The sequence below is a fragment of the Mustela nivalis genome (assembly GCF_964662115.1).
Source record: "Mustela nivalis genome assembly, chromosome: 1".
Classification (NCBI taxonomy): Eukaryota; Metazoa; Chordata; class Mammalia; order Carnivora; family Mustelidae; genus Mustela; species Mustela nivalis.
This window is the reverse complement of record NC_139020.1, coordinates 206,565,111-206,583,883: the sequence shown is the minus strand read 5'-3', so window position 1 is coordinate 206,583,883 and position 18,773 is coordinate 206,565,111. Positions and strand designations below refer to the sequence as shown.

The window sequence follows — 18,773 nt, the reverse complement described above, 5'->3', positions numbered from 1 at the left end:
CTTTGCCTTCTTTTGCGGGGGTTGCCTTCCCAACTGAGCAGAGAGGAGGCTGGGCATTAAAATCTAGCTGAGAGTAAAATCAGAGTTTGGGGGTACTGCTGGTGGGAGGAAAGATCTGGGCTTGGGGCTCCCCTTCTATCTTTTTGGGGGACAACTCCTTTTTGGCAGGGAGGGGGCAGCTGCTTTCTAGGTCTTGGCCGAAGCCCAAGGTGAAGAAAGGTCTGTTGGGACAGAAGGGGACAGGGGCTTACTTCCAGGCTTGCCAAGGGAACCCCCAGGGTAGGGGGGAGGTGGACAGAGGAGCAGAGGAGATTAGCAGCTTGGGGCGGAGGTCTGGACCCCAGCTCCTTCCTTTACAAATTCAGTCTGCTTCCCAGCCTTGTTAAAATGGATTTGGGAAGGGGGAAGTATGGGAAGGGTAGGGGAAGAAAGTGGGGAGGCACTGGTGGAACTTAAAATAAGATTATACTTTTTTTTTTTTTTTTTTTTTTTTTAATTCTAGCAAGCAGCCCACCCAACAGGTTACTAAAATCTCTCCTTTCCAGGCATGACTGCTCTGAAGAGAAGGCTGGCCTTTCCTTCATTTGCCCTTAGTGGGTGATGCCTGTGGTTTGGGGAGGTGGGGATGGAGTTAAGTTTGGGCCCCTCTTTCCACACCCTGTCCCTGAATACACCAGCAAGACTTGGTCTGACTGGAACATAGATACTCATTTAAAACAGGCAGAAGTGGGCTGGGTCAGGGGCTTCTGGGGAGGGGGAAGGCAAAAGCGGTGGGGAGGGGCAGGAGGGTGAGGGATTGAGGGAGAGCAGCTGGTGTTTCCATTCCTCTGAATATCTGGCTTCTTGCTCCCCCTACCCTGGAGGGTGGGGTGGGGGTGAAATTAGATGCAAGGAACTCTGGGGCCTTCTGGCTGTTCAATCCAACCCTCCCACCCCCCCACCAAAAAAAAAAAAAAAAAAAGAGAGAGAGAAAGAAAGAAAACCCATGGGGGCACAGGCACACCCCTAAAACTCAGTAAACTCCTTGCCACACTTCTCATTGATGGAGACTCGGATCTCTTCCTCCTCATAGTCGTCAAAATTACTCGTGTCCCCAGGGCCTTTAAACTTTGGTATGAAGGGAGCTTCCACCTGGAGAGGGGTCAAGAACCACTCAGACCTCAGTAGTCAACATAATTATCCTTACAACAATAAATGTAAATGGACTAACATTCATGAGATAATTTACTATGACCCAGGTCTCAGCTTAACCTTAGGATGTCAACTCACCTTAATGACCTAAGAATCTCATTATAGCTAGCTCGCCAGAGGGATGTCTCATGCTCAAGGTCACAGAGTGGCCAAATGATCCCACTTCTAGACCCCACTGCTCTAAGTCCCCTCAGCTGGACTGGCTCAGAGCCTGTGGCCTATTTTCAGATGTCACTTCCCTTTCCATCTCTCCACCGGTTGCCCTCCCTGGCTCAAGGCCTCCTCTCAAAACCCTCTGCACCTGCTGGGAAGAGGGGCGGCATGGGGAAGGAGGTGGCCCACCTTCCTCTGGTAGATGGCGATCCAGTCAGTTGTGGCAAACCACTTGTGGTTCTTGATATCATTAACCCCATTCTTGAGGTTCCCAAAGCGTTTGGTGAGGTCCACCTGCAGCAGGTTCCGCAGCAGATCCTTCAGGTCAGAGCTGAAGTGGGATGGGAACCGCACCTGGAGAGGGGGTTAACAAGGACAGGGTGGGGGACTTGCCTGGAGTCGAGAAATCCCAGAATGCTGCCTTTGCCACCTAACAGTCCTACTGGGTGGAGAACCTTTAAATTGAATGTGCTTTAGGATCCCATTAAAAAAGCTTGTGTGTGTTGGGGGGTGCCTGGGTGGCTCAGTCAGTTAAGCAACTGCCTTCAGCTCATTTCATGATCCCAAGTTCCTGGGACTGAGCTCCAGGTTAGGCTCCTTGCTCACAGCAGGAGATCTGCTTCTCCCTTTCCTTCTACCTGCTGCTCCCTCTGCTTGTGCTCTCAATCTCTGTCAAATAAATAAAATCTTGGGGCGCCTGGGTGGCTCAGTGGGTTAAAGCCTTTGACTTTGGCTCAGGTCATGATCCCAGGGTCCTGGGATCGAGACCCGCATTGGGCTCTCTGCTCAGTGGGGAGTCTGCTTCCCCTTCTCTCTCTGCCTACTTGTGATCTCTTGTCTGTCAAATAAATAAATAAAGACTTAAAAAAAAAAAAAAAAGCTTGTTGGGGCCATCTGAGAACCTGTGCCTAGCCTGTTCCTCAGCTATGCTGATGCTGTTGGACTGGGGGCCACTTGGGAACTGCTGCTCTAAGGTAAATGCTCCGATGGTTCCCATTTCAGAGAAGAGGAGAGAGGCTCGGATGTGTTGAACAGCTTGTTTAGGGTCACACAGAGGAGTGGGACAAGGGGGCTTTCACCTTGGGTCTGCTGGACTTCAGAACTTGCATTCTTAGCTACTGCTTCCTAAGGCAGCTCTGCCAGGGTCAGGGGACTTCTGAAATATTCATGGTTATGAGAGGAATGACTGTTTTTGTTTCCCCCTCTCTCCCCATAGCTAAGACTCTTTTATTCTTTAAGGCTCACTTCAACTCTTCCAGAAACTTCCCCAGTCTTGTTCACAAGTAGTTACTGGATTTATAGCCGTAAGAACTAAGTTCTAGCACTGGTCTACATCTTACACACTGTATGACCTTGGCCATGGCCCTTAACCTCTCTGGGCCTGTCCCTGCCTCCAGTTGCACAAGGGAGAGAATACTGCGCAGGGTGCGTGGGAACTGTAAAATGCTACAAAGAAGGGAGTTATGCTCATTTTCTCTTTCCTCCTCAGAACTGCCTATTTTTTTTTCTTTTCCCCCACTTTGAGCCATTTTCCCTGCAATTTCTTTTCTGCCTGGTGGCACACACCTCGTCTTTCCCTTTTTAGTGACCCCACATTGCAGCTGGTTTCTTTCTCAGAGAGGCAAGTGTCTGGTTCCCGAGTTCTCGTATGGTAAGGTGAAGCTCAGAGGGGCACAGGCACTTGCCCGAGGTTTCAAAGTCAATGGGTGGCTGAGCTGGGACTTGGAGCCAGGTTGACGCCCCCAGGCTGAGCTGGGACCTGCTTCTACTAATTCCCGGGCCAGGTGGAAGGATGGCTGAGTTCTCCCAGCAAGGTGGTGAGCTGAGGGCAGAGGTCGGGTTCCCACCCTGTCCCAAGCCCTTGGGGCCTGTGATGATGCTCTCCACACTTGAGCTTCATCACTCCTTCCAAGTGCTGGGGTATAGCGAAGGGGGGTGTGTTGTGCGACAGGGAGCACATCTGTGCTCTGTGACAGCTCTGCTGCCCCGACCTGTACTCCGAAGAGTCAGCAAATCTGCATCCGGGAGAGAAGACGTGGGCCGCTTCCCCTAAGTGACCCTGAAGGGCCCCAAGTGGCACCCAGGAGCTGCACATGGTTGCTTTTCTGCTGTGAAACTTGTGAAAACTCATGCTCAGTGGGATGACTGGAGGCAAGCAGAGCTTCCGGTCAGGCAGGGGAGGCGTTTGGGTGGGGCTTGGGGTTCTGGAAGCTCTGGAAATATCAGCAGCATGGGTCCAGGATTAGGTGGGGAGGCTGTGTGAGGTGCTGGCCTGTTAGTGTGGCTGGTGCACCCAGCTTCACTGCTTGGCCTAACTTAATGAGCTTCTAGAAGGTTCTGACACTATATGCAGGGCTCCACGGTGAGCAGAACTGGTGGGGAACGGTCTGTCTGGGGGCTTAGCCCCCGTATCCAGGCCTCACCTTCCCAGAGACAATCTTCTCATAGATCTGGATGGGCTGGTCAGCGAAGAAGGGCGGGTAGCCAGCGGCCATCTCGTAGATGAGAACCCCTAGGGCCCACCAGTCCACAGCCTTGTTGTAGCCCTAGAGTGAGAGGGGTGTACGGTGTGAGGAGGGCTAGGAGGGGGTGCAGGCAGAGCAGGCCTCAAGGCAGGGAGGGATGGACAGGGAGGTGCCTACTTTGCTCAAGATGATCTCTGGGGCCAGGTACTCAGGGGTCCCGCATAAGGTCCAGGTGCGGCCTTTTACACGCTTGGCGAAACCGAAGTCTGTCACCTGCAGGCACAAGAACGAGCTGTTGCCAGGAAGTGGGGAGGGACAGGGAAGATCCAGCCCAAGGCCACCTGGGTCCGCCCCTTGCCCGTCCTGGTGGGCACCTGGATGTAGCCCTGCTGGTCAATGAGGAGGTTCTCCGGCTTCAGGTCCCGGTAGATGAGGTCAAGTGAGTGCAGGTACTCGAAGGTCAGGACGATCTGGGCCGCGTAGAAGCGGGCATGCGGTTCACTTGTGGGGACAATTGGGGAGAGGACAGGTGAGCGTGGGTGGTTATGCCCAGCATGACCTGCCCACTGCCAAATGATCTAGAGCTGCCCCAAATACATAAGCAGAGCAGACTTCTTCGAACAGGGCCCCACACGGGAAAGAGCTGCATGTCCAGCAACAGAGGAACACAACCAGAGTGCGGTAGCTTTGCACACTGGGATCGCACCCACCGCCACCACTGGGACAAGCGATGAATACAGTTAACAACGTGGCTAGATGTCAAGGTGATTATGTGAGCAAGAGAAAAAAGGAACAGAAGAATGTGAACGGTGTGATTTCCATTTATATCCAGTCCAAACCCAGACCAAACACATTTATGGCGTTTGAAACCAGAAAGGACAACTGCTTTCTTCAGGGCGGCAATTTGCCAAGAAAGGGCTTCGAGGGAATTTTCTGGGGTGAAGGAAATGTTTTCTATGGTATTTTGGGTGGTGGTTTCACAAGTGTATGTGACTGTCAAAACACTGAACACCTATAAGTTCTGTTGTATGTAAAGTGCTTATCTGTGTAACTAAGGAAAAAGACAGCATGAATTTTATAACTGCCCACTTAAACAGGGAGCCCCAAGTCACTGTGTTACTACTGTTTTGTGGGGGCTGAGAAACCACAGATTCCTCAGCTCAGAACAACAGGCAACAAGAACCTGGACAGATCTGGAGAGCCCACTTCACACCCCCAGATGACTCAGTCACGTGACAACACCTGTGGGCCCACATGACCCCACCTGGCCAGCTCACCTGAACCTTCCGATCCGCCGCAGGTGCGAGAACATCTCCCCGCCAGGCACATACTCCATGACCATGTATAAATTCGAGTTGTCCTACGGAAAACAGCGGCGGATCAGGGCCCCATCCGAAAGCCTGGTGCCCTTACATGGTGGGTGTCCCAAAATAGGGGCACAACAATAATCTTGGCTCCCATATGAAGCCCATTTGGAGTTCCATGCGCTGTTCTCCCTGAGCCTTCCCTCTCATTTCCTTCTGCCCCGTGAAGAAGAAGGGGCAGCAGGTATCCTGCTTACAGGGGGTGAAGGTGAGGGCCGGGAGGTGGGGTGTAAGGGGCCCAGCCAGCGTGCCTGGGCTGAGGAGAGGACTCCATGGTGCCTCACGTCTGAAACTGTCTTGCCCAAAGCTTGAGGTTACAGTTTTGTCACCTGTAAAACAGGCCCAGGATGGGCTACAGAATTTGTGGGGCCCCACAATAAAAATGTGAAGCCCCTTGTTAAAAAAAAATTATGACAGATTTTAAGAAGGTAGCAGCAGAGGTTGAAGCCACATATGGGGGTCTGTCTGGGTCTCAGGCCTTGAATAGCTTTTCCCAGATCTTGTTGTCACAGCTTAGGACAACACCCAAAATAGCTCATGGAGGGCACTCACTTTGTGCTCGGAATGGTCATGCCCACCCCATCAGGTGGGGAGTGTTGTGATCCCCATTTTATAGACAAGGAAACTGAGACTCAGGGCAGGGAGGTCCCGCGCCAGCGTTACACAGCCTGGAGGTGCACAGAACCGGGGTTTGAATCCAGGCTGCGTGGGGAGTTTGGGCTGCAGGTGGGTGTCGGGGAGCTGCTTTGGAGGGACGTCAGCCAGGGTCGCAGGCTAGAAGCTGGTGGGCCCAGGAGCTGAATGTGGGGCTACCAGAGTCTAAGGTGGACTCCTGCCCCCAGCAACCCTCCTCTGGGACTCTCCTTCTTTCTCCTTCAAGGCCTGCCTTGCCCTCGGCCCCCATCCTAGCTCTGGGAGCCCCAAGGCTGTACCACTTAGCAGGGGCTCCGGCCCCCGGGACCCCACCTTGAAGGAGAACTCGAGTTTGACGAGGAACGGAAAGTTGACCGCCTGCAGGATACGCTTCTCATTCAGGGTGTGCTCGATCTGTTTCAGCTTCACTACCTGCAGGGGTGGGAAGGGAGGGCAGAGAGGGTCTGAGAAGTTCCTCTTCCTCCCCCGTGCCCAGAAGTAGGGGTACCTGGGCTGGCTCCACAGCCTGTAGAGCCTGGGCTTGGAGGCACAGTGAGGACACACTGAGAAGGCAGAGGCTGCCTGTCCCTGCATGGCAGGTTCAGGGCAAGAACACGTGTCACCAAGCCTCATGGTCCAGAGGGGTCAGAGCATGGTGTGGGAAGCTTGGGGCCTGTGGATACCCAGATAAGAGGCCTGGTAAGGTCAGGGCGATGGGGGAGTCAGAGAAGGCTTCCTGGAGGAAAGGCCAGCTCAGCTGAAACCGAAAAGACAAGCGGGAGTGATACCTAAGAGATGTTTGGAAACACTTCGCCTGCATCCAGAGCACCCTCCCCACAACCATTCAAACCCCAGGCTCATTCTACCTCAGCTGTCCCCAGCAGGCGCCTCACACATAATGACAAGAGCCCTTGAGGGGCATGTGCTCTGAGCATGGGATTTTGGCAGATACAGAGAAGGGAAGTGACTTGCCCAAGGTCAACCACTGCTAATCCGGGTCAGGCCTGCATGTTGCCTGCAGGCAGGCTGGCCCCTTGGTCAGCTCTGATCTGCTGTGCCACAGGGCTCCTCCTGCTTTGCTCACAGCTGTGAGCTACGGGTCCACACCGGCACTGTCTGGTGAGTCTGTACTACCACGTTTGGATGCTGAGCACCTGAGATGTGGCTAGGTGCCTGGTGAGCTGAGTTTAAAATTTTAAGTTTCTAAAATGAAAAAAAAAAAAAAATTTTTTTTTTTTTAATTTGTCGGAGAGAGAGAGAGAGAGAGAGTGCGCGTGCACAGACAGACAGAGTGGCAGGCAGAGGCAGAGAGAGAAGCAGGCTCCCCACTGAGCAAGGAGCCCGATTCGGGACTCGATCCCAGGACCCGGAGATCATGACCTGAGCAGAAGGCAGTGGCCTAACTGACTGAACCACCCAGGTGTCCCTGAAATTTTTTTTTTTCTAAAGATTTTATTTATTTGACAGAGAGAGACATAGCGAGAGAGGGAACACAAGCAGAGGGAGAGGTAGGCAGAGGGAGAAGCAGGCTTCCCGCCGACCAGGTAGCCCCATGTGGGGCTCAACCCCAGGACCTTGGGATCATGACCTGAGCCAAAGGCAGATGCTTAATGACTGAGCCAGCCAGGAGCCCCTAAAATGAAAATTTAAAAAGGGACATTTGAGGGGCGCCTGGGTGGCTCAGTGGGTTGGGCCGCTGCCTTCGGCTCGGGTCATGATCTCAGGGTCCTGGGATCGAGTCCCGCGTCGGGCTCTCTGCTAAGCAGGGAGGCTGCTTCCCTCTCTCTCTCTCTGCCTGCCTCTCCGACTACTTGTGATTTCTCTCTGTCAAATAAATAAATAAATAAATATTTAAAATAAATAAATAAATCAATCAATCTTTAAGATAAATAAATAAATAAATAAAAAGGGACATTTGAGACCAGTTACTCGGTGACATTTAAGCCCGACTGGAACAGTGCGGGCTATGTGAATTTGCTTTTCCAACTTCTCTGCTTTTTCTTGTTTTCTAGTGAAAACTGAACATCTGACCAGAGATGTAAGTGTAAAATACATGCTGGATTCTGAAGACTTAATACAGTAAAAAAAAAAAAAAAAAAAAAAAAGAGAGAGAGAGAGAGAGAGATGTCTCATTAATGGTATTTTTGCACTGGTTACATACATTGAAATTTTAATATTATAAATATACTGGCTTAAATAGAGCACATTTCTGAAATTAATTCTATCTGTTTCTTCTCACTTTTTAAAGGGGGGGATTCTTCAAAATTTAAAAGCATATACAGGGCACCTAGGTGGTTCAGTGGGTTAAAGCCTCTGCCTTTGGCTCAGGTCATGTTCCTGGGGTCCTGGGATCGAGCCCCACATCGGGCTCTCTGCTCAGCAGGGAGCCTGCTTCCTCCTCTCTCTCTCTCTGCCTGCCTCTCTGCCTAATTGTGATCTCTGTCAAATAAATAAATCAAATCTTAAAAAAAAAAAAAATCTAAACCATACACAGCTCATATTACATTTCTATTAAACAGTGCTACCCAACGGTAGTGCCTGGCATAGAGTAGGGTCTCAAAAATATTTACAGAAATAAATGGGCGCCTGGGTGGCTCAGTGGGTTAAGGCGCTGCCTTCGGCTCGGGTCATGATCTCACGGTCCTGGGATTGAGGCCCGCATCGGGCTCTCTGCTCAGCGGGGAGCCTGCTTCCTCCTCTCTCTCTGCCTGCTTGTGATCTCTCTCTGTCAAATAAATAAATAAAATCTTTAAAAAAAAAAAAAAAAAGAAATAAGGTCTATGGGGTGCCTGGGTGGCTCCGTCAGTTGAGTGTCTGCCTTCGGCTCGGGTCATGATCCCAGGGTCTTGGGACGAAGTCCTGCATCAGGATCCCTGCTCGGTGGAGAGTCTGTTTCTTCCTCTCCCTCTGACCCTCCTACCCACTTTTACCCCCTCTCCCTGTCTTGAATAAATAAATAGCATCTTTAAAAAAAAAAAAAAGTCTGTGTGGGGCACCTGGGTGGCTCAGTTGGTTAAGCCATGATGACTCTGGTCATGATTCCAGAGTCCTGGGATAGAGCCCTGCAGGGAGCCCCACCTTGGGCTCCCTGCTCAGCGGGGAGTCTGCTTCTCCCTCTCTGTCTGCTCCTTCCACTCCCTCACCCCTGCTTGTGCTCTCTCTTGCTATCTCACTAATAAATAAAGTAAAAAGAAAGAAAGAAAGAAAGAAGGAAGGAAGGTCTGTGTAAACACAATACTTTCCCCAGGAAGACTTCTGGCTTCCTTGGTACCGTGTAGGTGTTTGAACCCATGGTCACAGCCTGGACTCCCATGAAAGGCTGGTCTGGAGGGGAAGCTTCATGAAGGCAGCATGGGCGCTTCTGGCCCTTGGGTCTGGCACATTAGGAAGGCTCAGGAAACGGTGAATGACAGACAGGAAGACTGCTCAGGCAGTGGGACCAGGCTGAAGGAAGGCCTGGTGGGTGGACGGTGGCCCCCGGGATGGGCCGTGCTTACCTTCTGTTTGTCGAGGATCTTCATGGCAAAGTGGTTCCCGGTCTCCTTGTGCTTCACCAGCATCACCCGCCCAAAGGAGCCTGTGCCGAGGGTCTTGATTCGTTCAAACTGATCCAAATGGGCTGTATTCTGTGGAAGAAGGGGTTGCGAGGGTCAGGGACCCTCCCGGAGTGGGGGCAAGGCCAAGGTCCAGGGCCCCCTCTGCTACCAGCAGAGGGGGCCCTGGGGAGCAGGTGGAGTGATGGCGGGGGGAGGACAGGGGGCGGAAAAACAAGATGGCGAAGGACACATTCCTTAAGGCGGGTGGCAGGGGCCAGATCCGGCCCTGGCCCGGGGCCCAGGAACTGCTGGCAGCTGCATGGGGGGCAGGGGCCACCAGGTGGAAGGGGTGGTGGGGTGGTGGGGTGGAGGTGCGTGGCAGTGGGTGATTGGGTGCCTCCGCCCAGGAGCCCCCACTGGCACCTAGGGGGCAAATGCAGTCAGGTCTGGAGCCCCTCCACAGGGCCCGAAAAATCCTCACCATGTGAGAGGGACATAGCTGGAGGGTAGGGGCCCGTCAGCTCTCCCCTCTTAAGGCTCTGCATCCCAGGTGCTTACCTGAGCAGGATTTTCCCATTTTTTAAGAAAATCTTCTTTGGCTTTGGCTAAGAACTCTTTCACTGAAAGGAAAAGAGAGAACATTGGTTAGAAACCCCATCTGGTCGGGGTGGGCCGAGGCCATTCCTGGGGAGACGCTCATTTGTGCAAAGTGGGGTGTAGCTGTCTCAGCCCAGAGACTGGCCTTATCCCAGCAGCTTCAGGTGCCCCGGCTGAGCTGGAGGGCAGCTTTGGGGGACCCTGATCCGGGCTGGGGCCTGCCTTTACTCGGAGAAGTGGGATACAGACTCAACTCCGTCCCAAATGGGGTGCAAGGTGACTCAGGGGTTACTCTTAGGGGTACAGAGAGTGACGCCCAGGCCAGCCCACCCCCACTCGCTCCAGTTCTGACCGACATTCCACGGCCAGGGCCGACGCCAACCAAGATATTTATAGCCTGGGGATTTGGCTGCTCCTCCAGCCCCTTCTCTGGGGAGGCTGGGCCCTGGGTGGAGGCCTCTGGGGCTCGGGTAGCAAGCGCCCTTGGGGGGCTCAGCTGTTGCCTTGGCCCCCAGCTGGCCCCGTTCCTGCCTTTGCCAGTCCAGGGGAACTTCCTCTGAGCTGGTTCAAGGGGAGCCTTGCCCGATGCCCATACCCTATGGGCCCTTCAGGACCCCACGGTGAACATCACCATCCAGCTAACAGTGAAGACCTCCTGGCGTATGCGCCTGCTCACTTGGTTCGCCTACCAACTTTCCTTTTATTCATCCTTCCCATTTAAAGCCCTAGGAAACTGAGGCTGGAAAAAAGGCCTTCTTGCCAAAGCCGAGAAGGAGCCCAGTAAAGCAGCTAAGGGCTGGAACACTGGGACAAGATCAAGTTCAAATCCCGGTCTGGTCTCTGATGAGCTGTGCAACCTTAGGCTACTGACCTGACCTCAGTTTTCCTCAACTGGAAAGTGGGGGTAATACTAGTAACGACCTAGTAGGGTGGTCGTGAGGAATGAATGAATTAACCTTGGCAAAAAGGGTTGGACAGTGGCTGGTATGGGGTTAATGCCATATAAATGGCAATTACTGATCTTGTTCTTAAGTACTTAAGAAAATTGAGGTATGAAATACTGGGGGGGCGGGTACACTGGCCTCTCAAACTTTAAATGTACAGCCTGGTGGATTCTCACATTACAGACCCATCCTTGTAACTACCCCTGGGGCCAGGCACGCTCTTCAGGGACCCTTCCGGTGTGCCAGTCCTTTGCTGAATGCTCTCTGTGCTTGATTCCTACCGTGATGGGTCAGACCTGCTGTTCCTCTCCTTGTACAGATGGGAAGACTGACCAGGCCCGAAGTGGCCTGCCGGACCTCACTGCCCACAAGACTCAGTGTTTCGCTGCTGCCGGATAGCAGTGCACCAGGGCGGCCCACAGACCGAGCTGTCTTCTGCCTCCTGATGTTCCTGCGACACCTGCTACCCTGAGGGGTTGTGTAGGCTTGCACTCAGGCCTTGTCTGTCACCTGCCTGGACTACCCAGACATACCGCCAGAAATTCCACACAGCCTCAGGGGTGGCTGCCACTCCCATCGTCCCCAAGACTCGCCTCAGTGTTTAGAGGGATGAGCCTTCCATGGGGTTGCAGGAGTGGCAGATGGAGGCGAGACTGTCGGTCAGGAAAACCCTCACATGGGGGACTGGGCAGCCAGGGGGCAGTCAAGGAACGGCCACGAGTCCTAGGCTGGTGCCTGGCTGGGCCGTCCGCTGCTCGAGATCTCTCTGAGCCTGAGGGCTGCACCAAGTCCAATGCTTTCGCCTGCACAATCTCTTCTGAAGCAGAACACCTTCCTTGAAAACCTCCAAACATACACACTGAATTCTGAATGAAGGTGGTGGGGGAGAGGGTACCCATCACCTTTGGGTACCTTTGCCTGCCCAAGAGGGCGAAGAAAGGGATGTGGGAAGAATCCAGGAAAATGCCTGGTCCTGCTTCCCCCTTTGCTCTCAGCCATTCCTGAGAATTACCATATTCTGCGTTTTCCTGACTCAGTGAGCCTGCCTCTGGCTGTCTGCTGGTTCCCCACTGAGAGGCTCTACGGGAGCCTTGGTCCTAGTACAGCTCTTCTCTAGACTCTCAAAGAACTAAAGGGCCCAGACTGTGTCCCCTCTGGTGCCACTGGCTTGCCAGATTTGGGCACAGTGGGGAAGGGAGGGGATGGTGCCAGGAATGCGCAGATAAAGAGGGATAATAACTGGGGAACCCCAGCCAGGAGCCCCCATACTCACCTCTGCTTCCTACCTCTTCCAGCAGAGGGTGCAATGGGGGGGGGTGCAGAGGGATAGGGTGATCTGAGACCCATCAAGCCCTGGCCAGGGAGGCTCAGGGTGCTGGCTACGGCTTAGGTACCCAGAAGGTGCGGTGCAGGTAGGCCAGAAAGCGGATAGTCAGGTGGGCCCAGAGGAGCAGCTGCAGCCACAGCTGGAAGGTGGTCTCCGAGTCACTGCCCTGACTACTGCCTGACCCCACATCCATCCCAGGCTGCCCTGAGCTCTCCCTGGAACCTTCCCTTTGCGGGGAAACCAGGAATACGCAAAGCCTCTGAGCTGGCTTCCTCTGGAGGGCCTCAGGGGACCAGGGAGGAGGAGCTGGTTGCCAGGGAAGCATTTAAAGGTGCCTGCTCCCAGCTGGCCAGGGTTTGCAAAGGCCCTCCTTGGCAGAAGGCAGTGGGAAGATTCTCCTGAGGGTGTCCCTTCTGGCTGGCCTGGCTGCCCCAGGGGTGGAGTGCTAAAGCTAACTTCCTGTTCCAGGGACTTCACTGCTCCCAAGACACCAGGTCCTGCCTTCCTCAGTGGGTGCTGAACTACCCAACGGATGACACCGGATGTGCCCAGGGCAGTGCTCACTGGGCAGAGGGGAAGGAGTTAAGGTTCAGGCCCAGGCAGCAGCAAGGGGCTCCCTGGGGGTCCAAAGAAGCCCCAGAGCCCCCTTAATTAGCTGAAAGAGCGGATGGGAGAGAAAGGCATGATTGGGGGGAGGCGGGGCAGACACAAGAGCCACCCTATCTCCTCCCCTAAGTGCTCTTTGAATCTGGAGCCCCCAATTCCTGCTGCCCCAAGAGAAAAATGGGTATATCTGGATTTATCTTGCTCCTGTGTGGGGGCAGAGAGGGGACTGACATCGCGGGATGTCCTTGGCCTGTCAAACCTTGTCCTGTGCTTGGCTCTGCTTTCAGCCACAAAAGTCCAACCGGAAATGAAAGACTAAACCTAGGAGTGGGGGGAGGGGGAGGCAGCCTTGACCATCTTCCTCCTTCTTTCCACATCCCAAATAAAGTGGAGGGTCAGTGGAAGCTTCTCTGAAAGTGCCCAGCACCCATGGCCCCTCCTGACAACAGGAAGTGGCAGAGAAGGGAAACCCAGCCAGCTGCTGGCTTATGAAACCCGCACCCTTGCCATGTCTCCTACGGGGGATGGAGGGGTGGTTCCCAGCCTCCACTCTGGTCTGGATTCTATTTGGGCTAACAGAAGGAACCTCAGACACCCGTCCAAAAGCCAGGGCCACAGCAGGAGGCAGGAGCCCAGCCTCAGACGCTGCGGACAACAAGTCCAGCAACACTCAGCCCTCTGGAACCTGTTTGGGACATGGATGAATGGGACCCCTCTTCTGGACTGGATCACTCCCCAGCCGGACGGACCCCCATTCTGTACTGAACCATCACCCATTATGACCTGGACTCCATCACTGAGCTGAATCAACCCCCAGTCTTAACACACTTAACACACACTGGGCTGGACCACCCCACTGCCTTTGTCTGAGCTGGAACCCCCTGTGCTCACTTTGGCAGCACATATTCTAAAATTGAGCTGGGCCCCACTCTGGGTGGACCGTCCCCCCTTGGCTGAACAGGGCCGCCCATACATCTTCTTTTCCCCAGGCCCCCAGGCTCAGGGTGGTTAGTCAGGGAGGGGTTTCTAGGGCCAGCCAAGGGTCTACAGACTCTTCCTCTCTACCTATTCCTGAAACTCCACTGTAGCCCTTCCCTGGCTTGAGGGGCATAGAGTGCCTGGGAAGTTGCTATAGTAACAGGGCTCATCCTCACCATCGTTGGGGTTGGAAGCCATCACTCAGTCTTCCTCTCAGGGCACCAGGACTACGGTGGCTGGGAAGGCTCATGAGACCTGCTGTACCAGTTTGGCTGCCCCATCCCCAATACTCTGTCTGTAAGGGGAGGTAGGGAGTTGTTGGGTGGTGGGAGGAAGGGAAACCCAACTTAGGGACCAGTGGGTGCAGCGGAGGGATAGACAGGACCCTCAAGGTTCTGGAGGCCTTCCTGGGCTAAGGGAAAAGCTGACTCGGCAGGACCCTCTTGGGCACCCATACAACTGCCAGTGCACAGAAGGCGCTTGCTGCTCTGAGATAGGCTTCTGTGGGATGTCAGAGGGCCGCCATTCTTCCCATCCAGGGGCCTCTTGGGGGCACTTCTCCCAGAGCCTGGATCTGCTTGTCCCTGGGACCTGGAGGGGAATCGGGGGGTTCCCTCTTGCCAGCCCCACCCCTTCTGTGGGCCAGCTCCCAGGGGTGCCTTTGGCCAGGGCCAGCCAAGGCCTGAGCTCCACTTGGCCGCCTGTCCCTGGGCCTCTTGGGAAGCCTTCTCTTAGTTCTCCAGCTTCCTCAGAGCCCACGGCTTGGTCTTTTTAATATGCTCCTTAGCATCTTCCCCGGACCCCTACCAATGGCTTTGGCATCTTTGGGTTACGATGTCTCCCACCCCACCTCAGGGCTTGTTCTAGATCCCTGCTCTTCTGGGAGGAAACTGACACCGTCTCCTGCCATGGAGACAGGAGCCTGGGGGGCTGAGGGATGTCTGACTGGTGCCTCCTATGGCTTGGGCATTTTCCTGACCCAGGTCAGGCTAGCAACTGGCAGATGAAATTCAGGTGCCCCCTACAGGCTGGCCTGGCTACTGCCCCCACCCCCACCCCCACCGCACCCTGGTGACAAGAGGGCATATTTTGTCTAATTTCATTCTTTTGGACTCAGAGCTTCAAAGCAAAAAGGGGCTTCCTTTCTCATCCTATTTCCTTTTCTAAGAGCCCCTATAAGCCTCTGGAAGGACGTACAGCTTGGGGGCATTTCCTAAAGTGTGACATGGGTCCCCCTGGCAGGGCACAGAATGATTTTAGGAAGTTTCACTTTTCCAGTTTGTATTTTAATGTGTACCAGAGAGAACATGACCAGCAGAACAATCTCCTGATTTCATTTATATTATTGCTTAGGACAGATCAAACTTTACATCTGAACCAAAGTGGGTCAAAACTTTATTATTTTAAATTAAGAAAATATAAGTGAATAGAATAAAAATCAAGGAGGCAGCTTGAGAATGTCTGGGTCTGGAAATTCTGGGGTCTAGGAAGTTAGCTGATAAGCGGATCTGGATGCAAATCCTGCGTCTTTGACATCATCTATGTCAAACTCAAGACAGCGTGTTTGGAAAATTTGGAGAAAACTGTTATGAGAATCATTCCAGCGGATCGATCTACGGAGACCATTTAGCCTGGCACATCCTAGATGCCTAGTAAACAGTAGCTCTGTTTCATCATGAGAGTCCACTTCTGGGTGTCTGGCCTGCCTGCTCTCCTAGTGAATTAGCGGTTCTTTCCAGAGCCTCTCTGATCCTCCGGAATCCTTTTCCCCGTGCGGCTCTCTGCCCCACTATGCATGTGTTTGATATGCCTTGAAAGTTTTCCAGGACAATGTCATCTCCCCAACTTTCAACTGAGCTTCCGCAGTATATAACAATTTGCCTCCACCTTCTACCTCCCGGCCAGCCTCACCTGCTGGGGGCTCCAGCCCCTCCCCCTCTGCCTAGTACCCTCCACGCTCATGCCCAGACCTTTTTTGGTCACTACCCACCTGCTCCTCTGTCATCAAGTGCTCAGCTACAGGCACTTGCCTCCCTGTCCCCCGCCCATCGGTGACATGTTAGGCCTTTCCATGGCTGCTTGGTGATTCTGAGTTCTGTCATTTGAATCCGTGTGGAAATAAAGTTCCCTGGGTTTTGTGCCTGCATCCTTCTGGGACGGGGCATTCAAAGAACTCAGATGCTGGGGTCTGAGATCAGAAATTGGGAAGGGCGTATTTGGACACGGCCTCTCTTTCAGCTCTATTTCTGGGTAACTGGAAGGGGGTCCTACCTCAGGTCCAGCTATAGGTCTGGAGTGATGACAATTTAAGAGCTGGGAGAACTGAGGAAGGAAGGTGCTGAGGCCATTTCTGAAGGCATTTCCAGATACAGAGTCTCTCTGGCTGGAAAAGGCCAACACCAACATAATTTGGGGGCTGAGGGGGAAACAGGCCTCTCTCTGGCTGAGCCCTGGGAATGATCAGAATCTATTTGTCCCTTGGCAAAGCAAGTCATTAGATGTCAGTTGCGACTCTCTCCAACTGTCATGCATCAAGTCCCCTCTGTCACCATCCCAGCTCAAGTTGAATGAGCCCTGCTAAACCCAGATACTTCATACCCCACTTTTCATCCTGGGCCAGGAGAGGGTGAAGAAGCCCTGGGGACTGCGTGAATGACGGAGCCTCAGTTGTGAAACGACCATTTATTTAGGGGCACTTCAAGAAGCCTAGGGCTCACTGCATATCAGGAGATGGGAAGGAGCTCTGTTGCTGCCCCCCTTACCCCCCTCCCCAAACCCAGGAAAGAAGATGCAACAAATCCCAGCAAGACGGGCTCAAACTTGGCTTTGGAAGCACTGAAGCAGTTCTCTAGGTTCATAAACAGTCTGCTACCTCAGTCAGGGACAGACGCTTGCTTGGAGGAGGGAACACAGGCAGAGAAGCAGAGTGACTGAGTGACAGGATGAGAGAGGGGCAGAGGGACCCAGAAAGATCCTGTCCCCCATGCCAAGTGACACAGAAGGGAAAAACAATGCTGGAGGTGGCTCTGGGAAATGCTTAAGGGGGGCAGCGTGGGTTTGGAGGGGGGCTGTGATAAGGTGAAAAGGGGAAGGGCAGGAGAAAGATGGCGGGGGCTGGAGGGGGGAGGGGTGTGGTCACTAAGTGGCCAAGGTCCCTGCGGGGTGGGGGCAGACCCTATAGCACTCCCAAGCTGGCATAAAGCTGGGTTGGGGTCTGGCAGTGAGTTCCATCAGTGGGAGAGGTGAGTGAGGAAGTGGAGGGATTAGAATCTAGGAAGAGGGGGCAGGAAAGGAGGGGGTGGGGTGGTGACAAGGCCCCATGTGGGGCCCCAGCGGTCATACGTGCCTTGGTTGGCAGTGACAGCTGGGTGGGGGGGGCACAGTCTTTGCAGTGGGGGGTGGCCTTTGGCAAGGGGGCCCCTACGGGGGTCTTCTGCGGGCCCTGGGACCAAACCTTGGACAGGCAGGGGTAAGGGGCGCTGGGAGGGGATGAGCAGAGAGAAATAGAGGGGGGCGCGTAGGGGGAGGGGCCAGGCGGTGATGGACAGGCCGGGGGCTGGCAGCGCGGGGCCGGGATCGGGGTCATGGCCCGGGCACTCACCGCTCTCCTGCTCGCTGCCCTTCTTGGCGGCTGCGGCGTTGCCCATCGCGGCGACGGCGGCCGGGGCCGGTCCCGGAGCTGCGGCGCGGCGGGTGCTGGCGGCGGCCGGCGGCCCAGGAGCGCGCTGGGCGGCGGCGGCGGCCCCTCGGGTTGGCTGCGCTGGCTGCGGCGCCGCGACCCCCGCCCAGCCCCTGCTTCCCGCGTCTCTCCGCGCCCGCCCGCCCGGGAACCTCAGCCCAAGTCCGCTGCTGCTGTCCGTGACGCCCCCGCAGCCCGCCGCTCATTGGCCTAGGCCGTCCTGAGTGACGGCGCCACGCCGCCGCCCATTGGTCCTCCTCAATCCTCCCGAGCTGCGATAGGCCCTCGGCTCCGTGACGCGCGCCGCGGACGCCCGGCCACTCGCGAGCTCGCGAGGCCTCAGCTGGGCGGGCCGGCGCACCTGACTGGCTAAGATTCGCGACAGGGCCCGTGGCCCGCCCAGCGAGGCCGCCAATTGGCGGAGGCGCGCTGTCCGGCAAACCCCCCGCAGAACATTCAGTGTCAATCCCGGGGTGAGAGGGCGGGGCGGAGATGCTGCCTACTGCTCGGGCCGGCCGGGCGGGGCGGCAGAAGCTGGCGGGTGGCCGCGCAGCGCTCCGAGGCCCAGGAGGCGGTCCAGGCGGGCGCCCGCCTGGCCCCGTACGCGCCGCAGTCCCCCGCCTCCGCTCAGTGCGGCAGCGGCCGCCGGCCAGCCAAGGTTGGCGCCAGGGCCTCCCCACCACCCTCCCGGCGCAGCCGCCGTCCACCTGCCAGTGGGGGAGGGGCGCGGCGGGCGCCTCGGGTCAGAGGTCGCCAGGCCGCCGGCAGTCGTCATTCATAATGCCTGACGCAGGACAGCAGAGTCCAGGCCGAGGACCCTTCTAGGTCTCCTCCAACCACAGCCAGTTTCAGGAGGATGCTGCGCCCAGGGAGTAAAGGGTGGTTGGCAGGGGGCTCTATGCCATCCCTTTGCTGGGGACCTGTCCTGGGTTTGTGCGCGTCAGTAGTAGGAGCTGGCACTTGTTAAATACATTGCACCACACTCCTATCACGGAGGTACTATTATCATCACTCCCATTTTACAGATGAGGAATCTGGGGCACAGCCAGGCTGAGGATGCCTTTCGGGCAACACGAAGGGAAACTGCCCTCCCCGAGCAATAAGATGACTCTTTTTTCTGGGTGTCCTTTTTTCATTTTTAAAGAATTTACATAATCTCTACATCTAATGTTGTGCTCCAATTTACAACCGGGAGATCGAGTCCCATGCTCCATGCAGAGCCAGCCAGGTGCCCCTGGGTGCCCTTTGATTATTTTACTTATTTAAAAGAATTTATTTATTTATTTGACAGAGATCACAA

General features: G+C 54.9%; 2 protein-coding genes across 5 annotated transcripts; both read right to left on the bottom strand.

Annotated features, from left to right (window-relative positions):
• Positions 1-173: 173 nt before the first annotated feature.
• Positions 174-17,676, bottom strand: PRKACA (protein kinase cAMP-activated catalytic subunit alpha). 4 transcript variants are annotated; one of them, XM_082729466.1, is made up of 10 exons: positions 17,396-17,676; positions 9,901-9,962; positions 9,304-9,432; positions 6,140-6,238; positions 5,087-5,169; positions 4,184-4,310; positions 3,987-4,082; positions 3,768-3,890; positions 1,534-1,698; positions 174-1,131 (listed from the first exon to the last, which is right to left on the bottom strand). In XM_082729466.1, the coding sequence occupies exons 1-10, from the start codon at positions 17,439-17,441 to the stop codon at positions 1,006-1,008; spliced, it is 1,056 nt and encodes a 351-aa protein (XP_082585592.1). In that variant the 5' UTR covers positions 17,442-17,676; the 3' UTR covers positions 174-1,005. The 4 variants fall into 4 exon arrangements, with proteins under 4 accessions (XP_082585592.1, XP_082585595.1, XP_082585593.1 ...); XM_082729469.1 differs by lacking the exon at positions 17,396-17,676 and adding an exon at positions 13,971-14,069; XM_082729467.1 differs by lacking the exon at positions 17,396-17,676 and adding an exon at positions 13,882-13,970.
• Positions 12,263-13,815, bottom strand: SMIM46 (small integral membrane protein 46; the record flags this gene model as incomplete). The annotated part of the gene is made up of 1 exon (XM_082729486.1): positions 12,263-13,815. Exon 1 carries the CDS (start codon positions 12,533-12,535, stop codon positions 12,263-12,265), a length of 273 nt encoding a protein of 90 aa, XP_082585612.1. The 5' UTR covers positions 12,536-13,815.
• Positions 17,677-18,773: the final 1,097 nt, after the last annotated feature.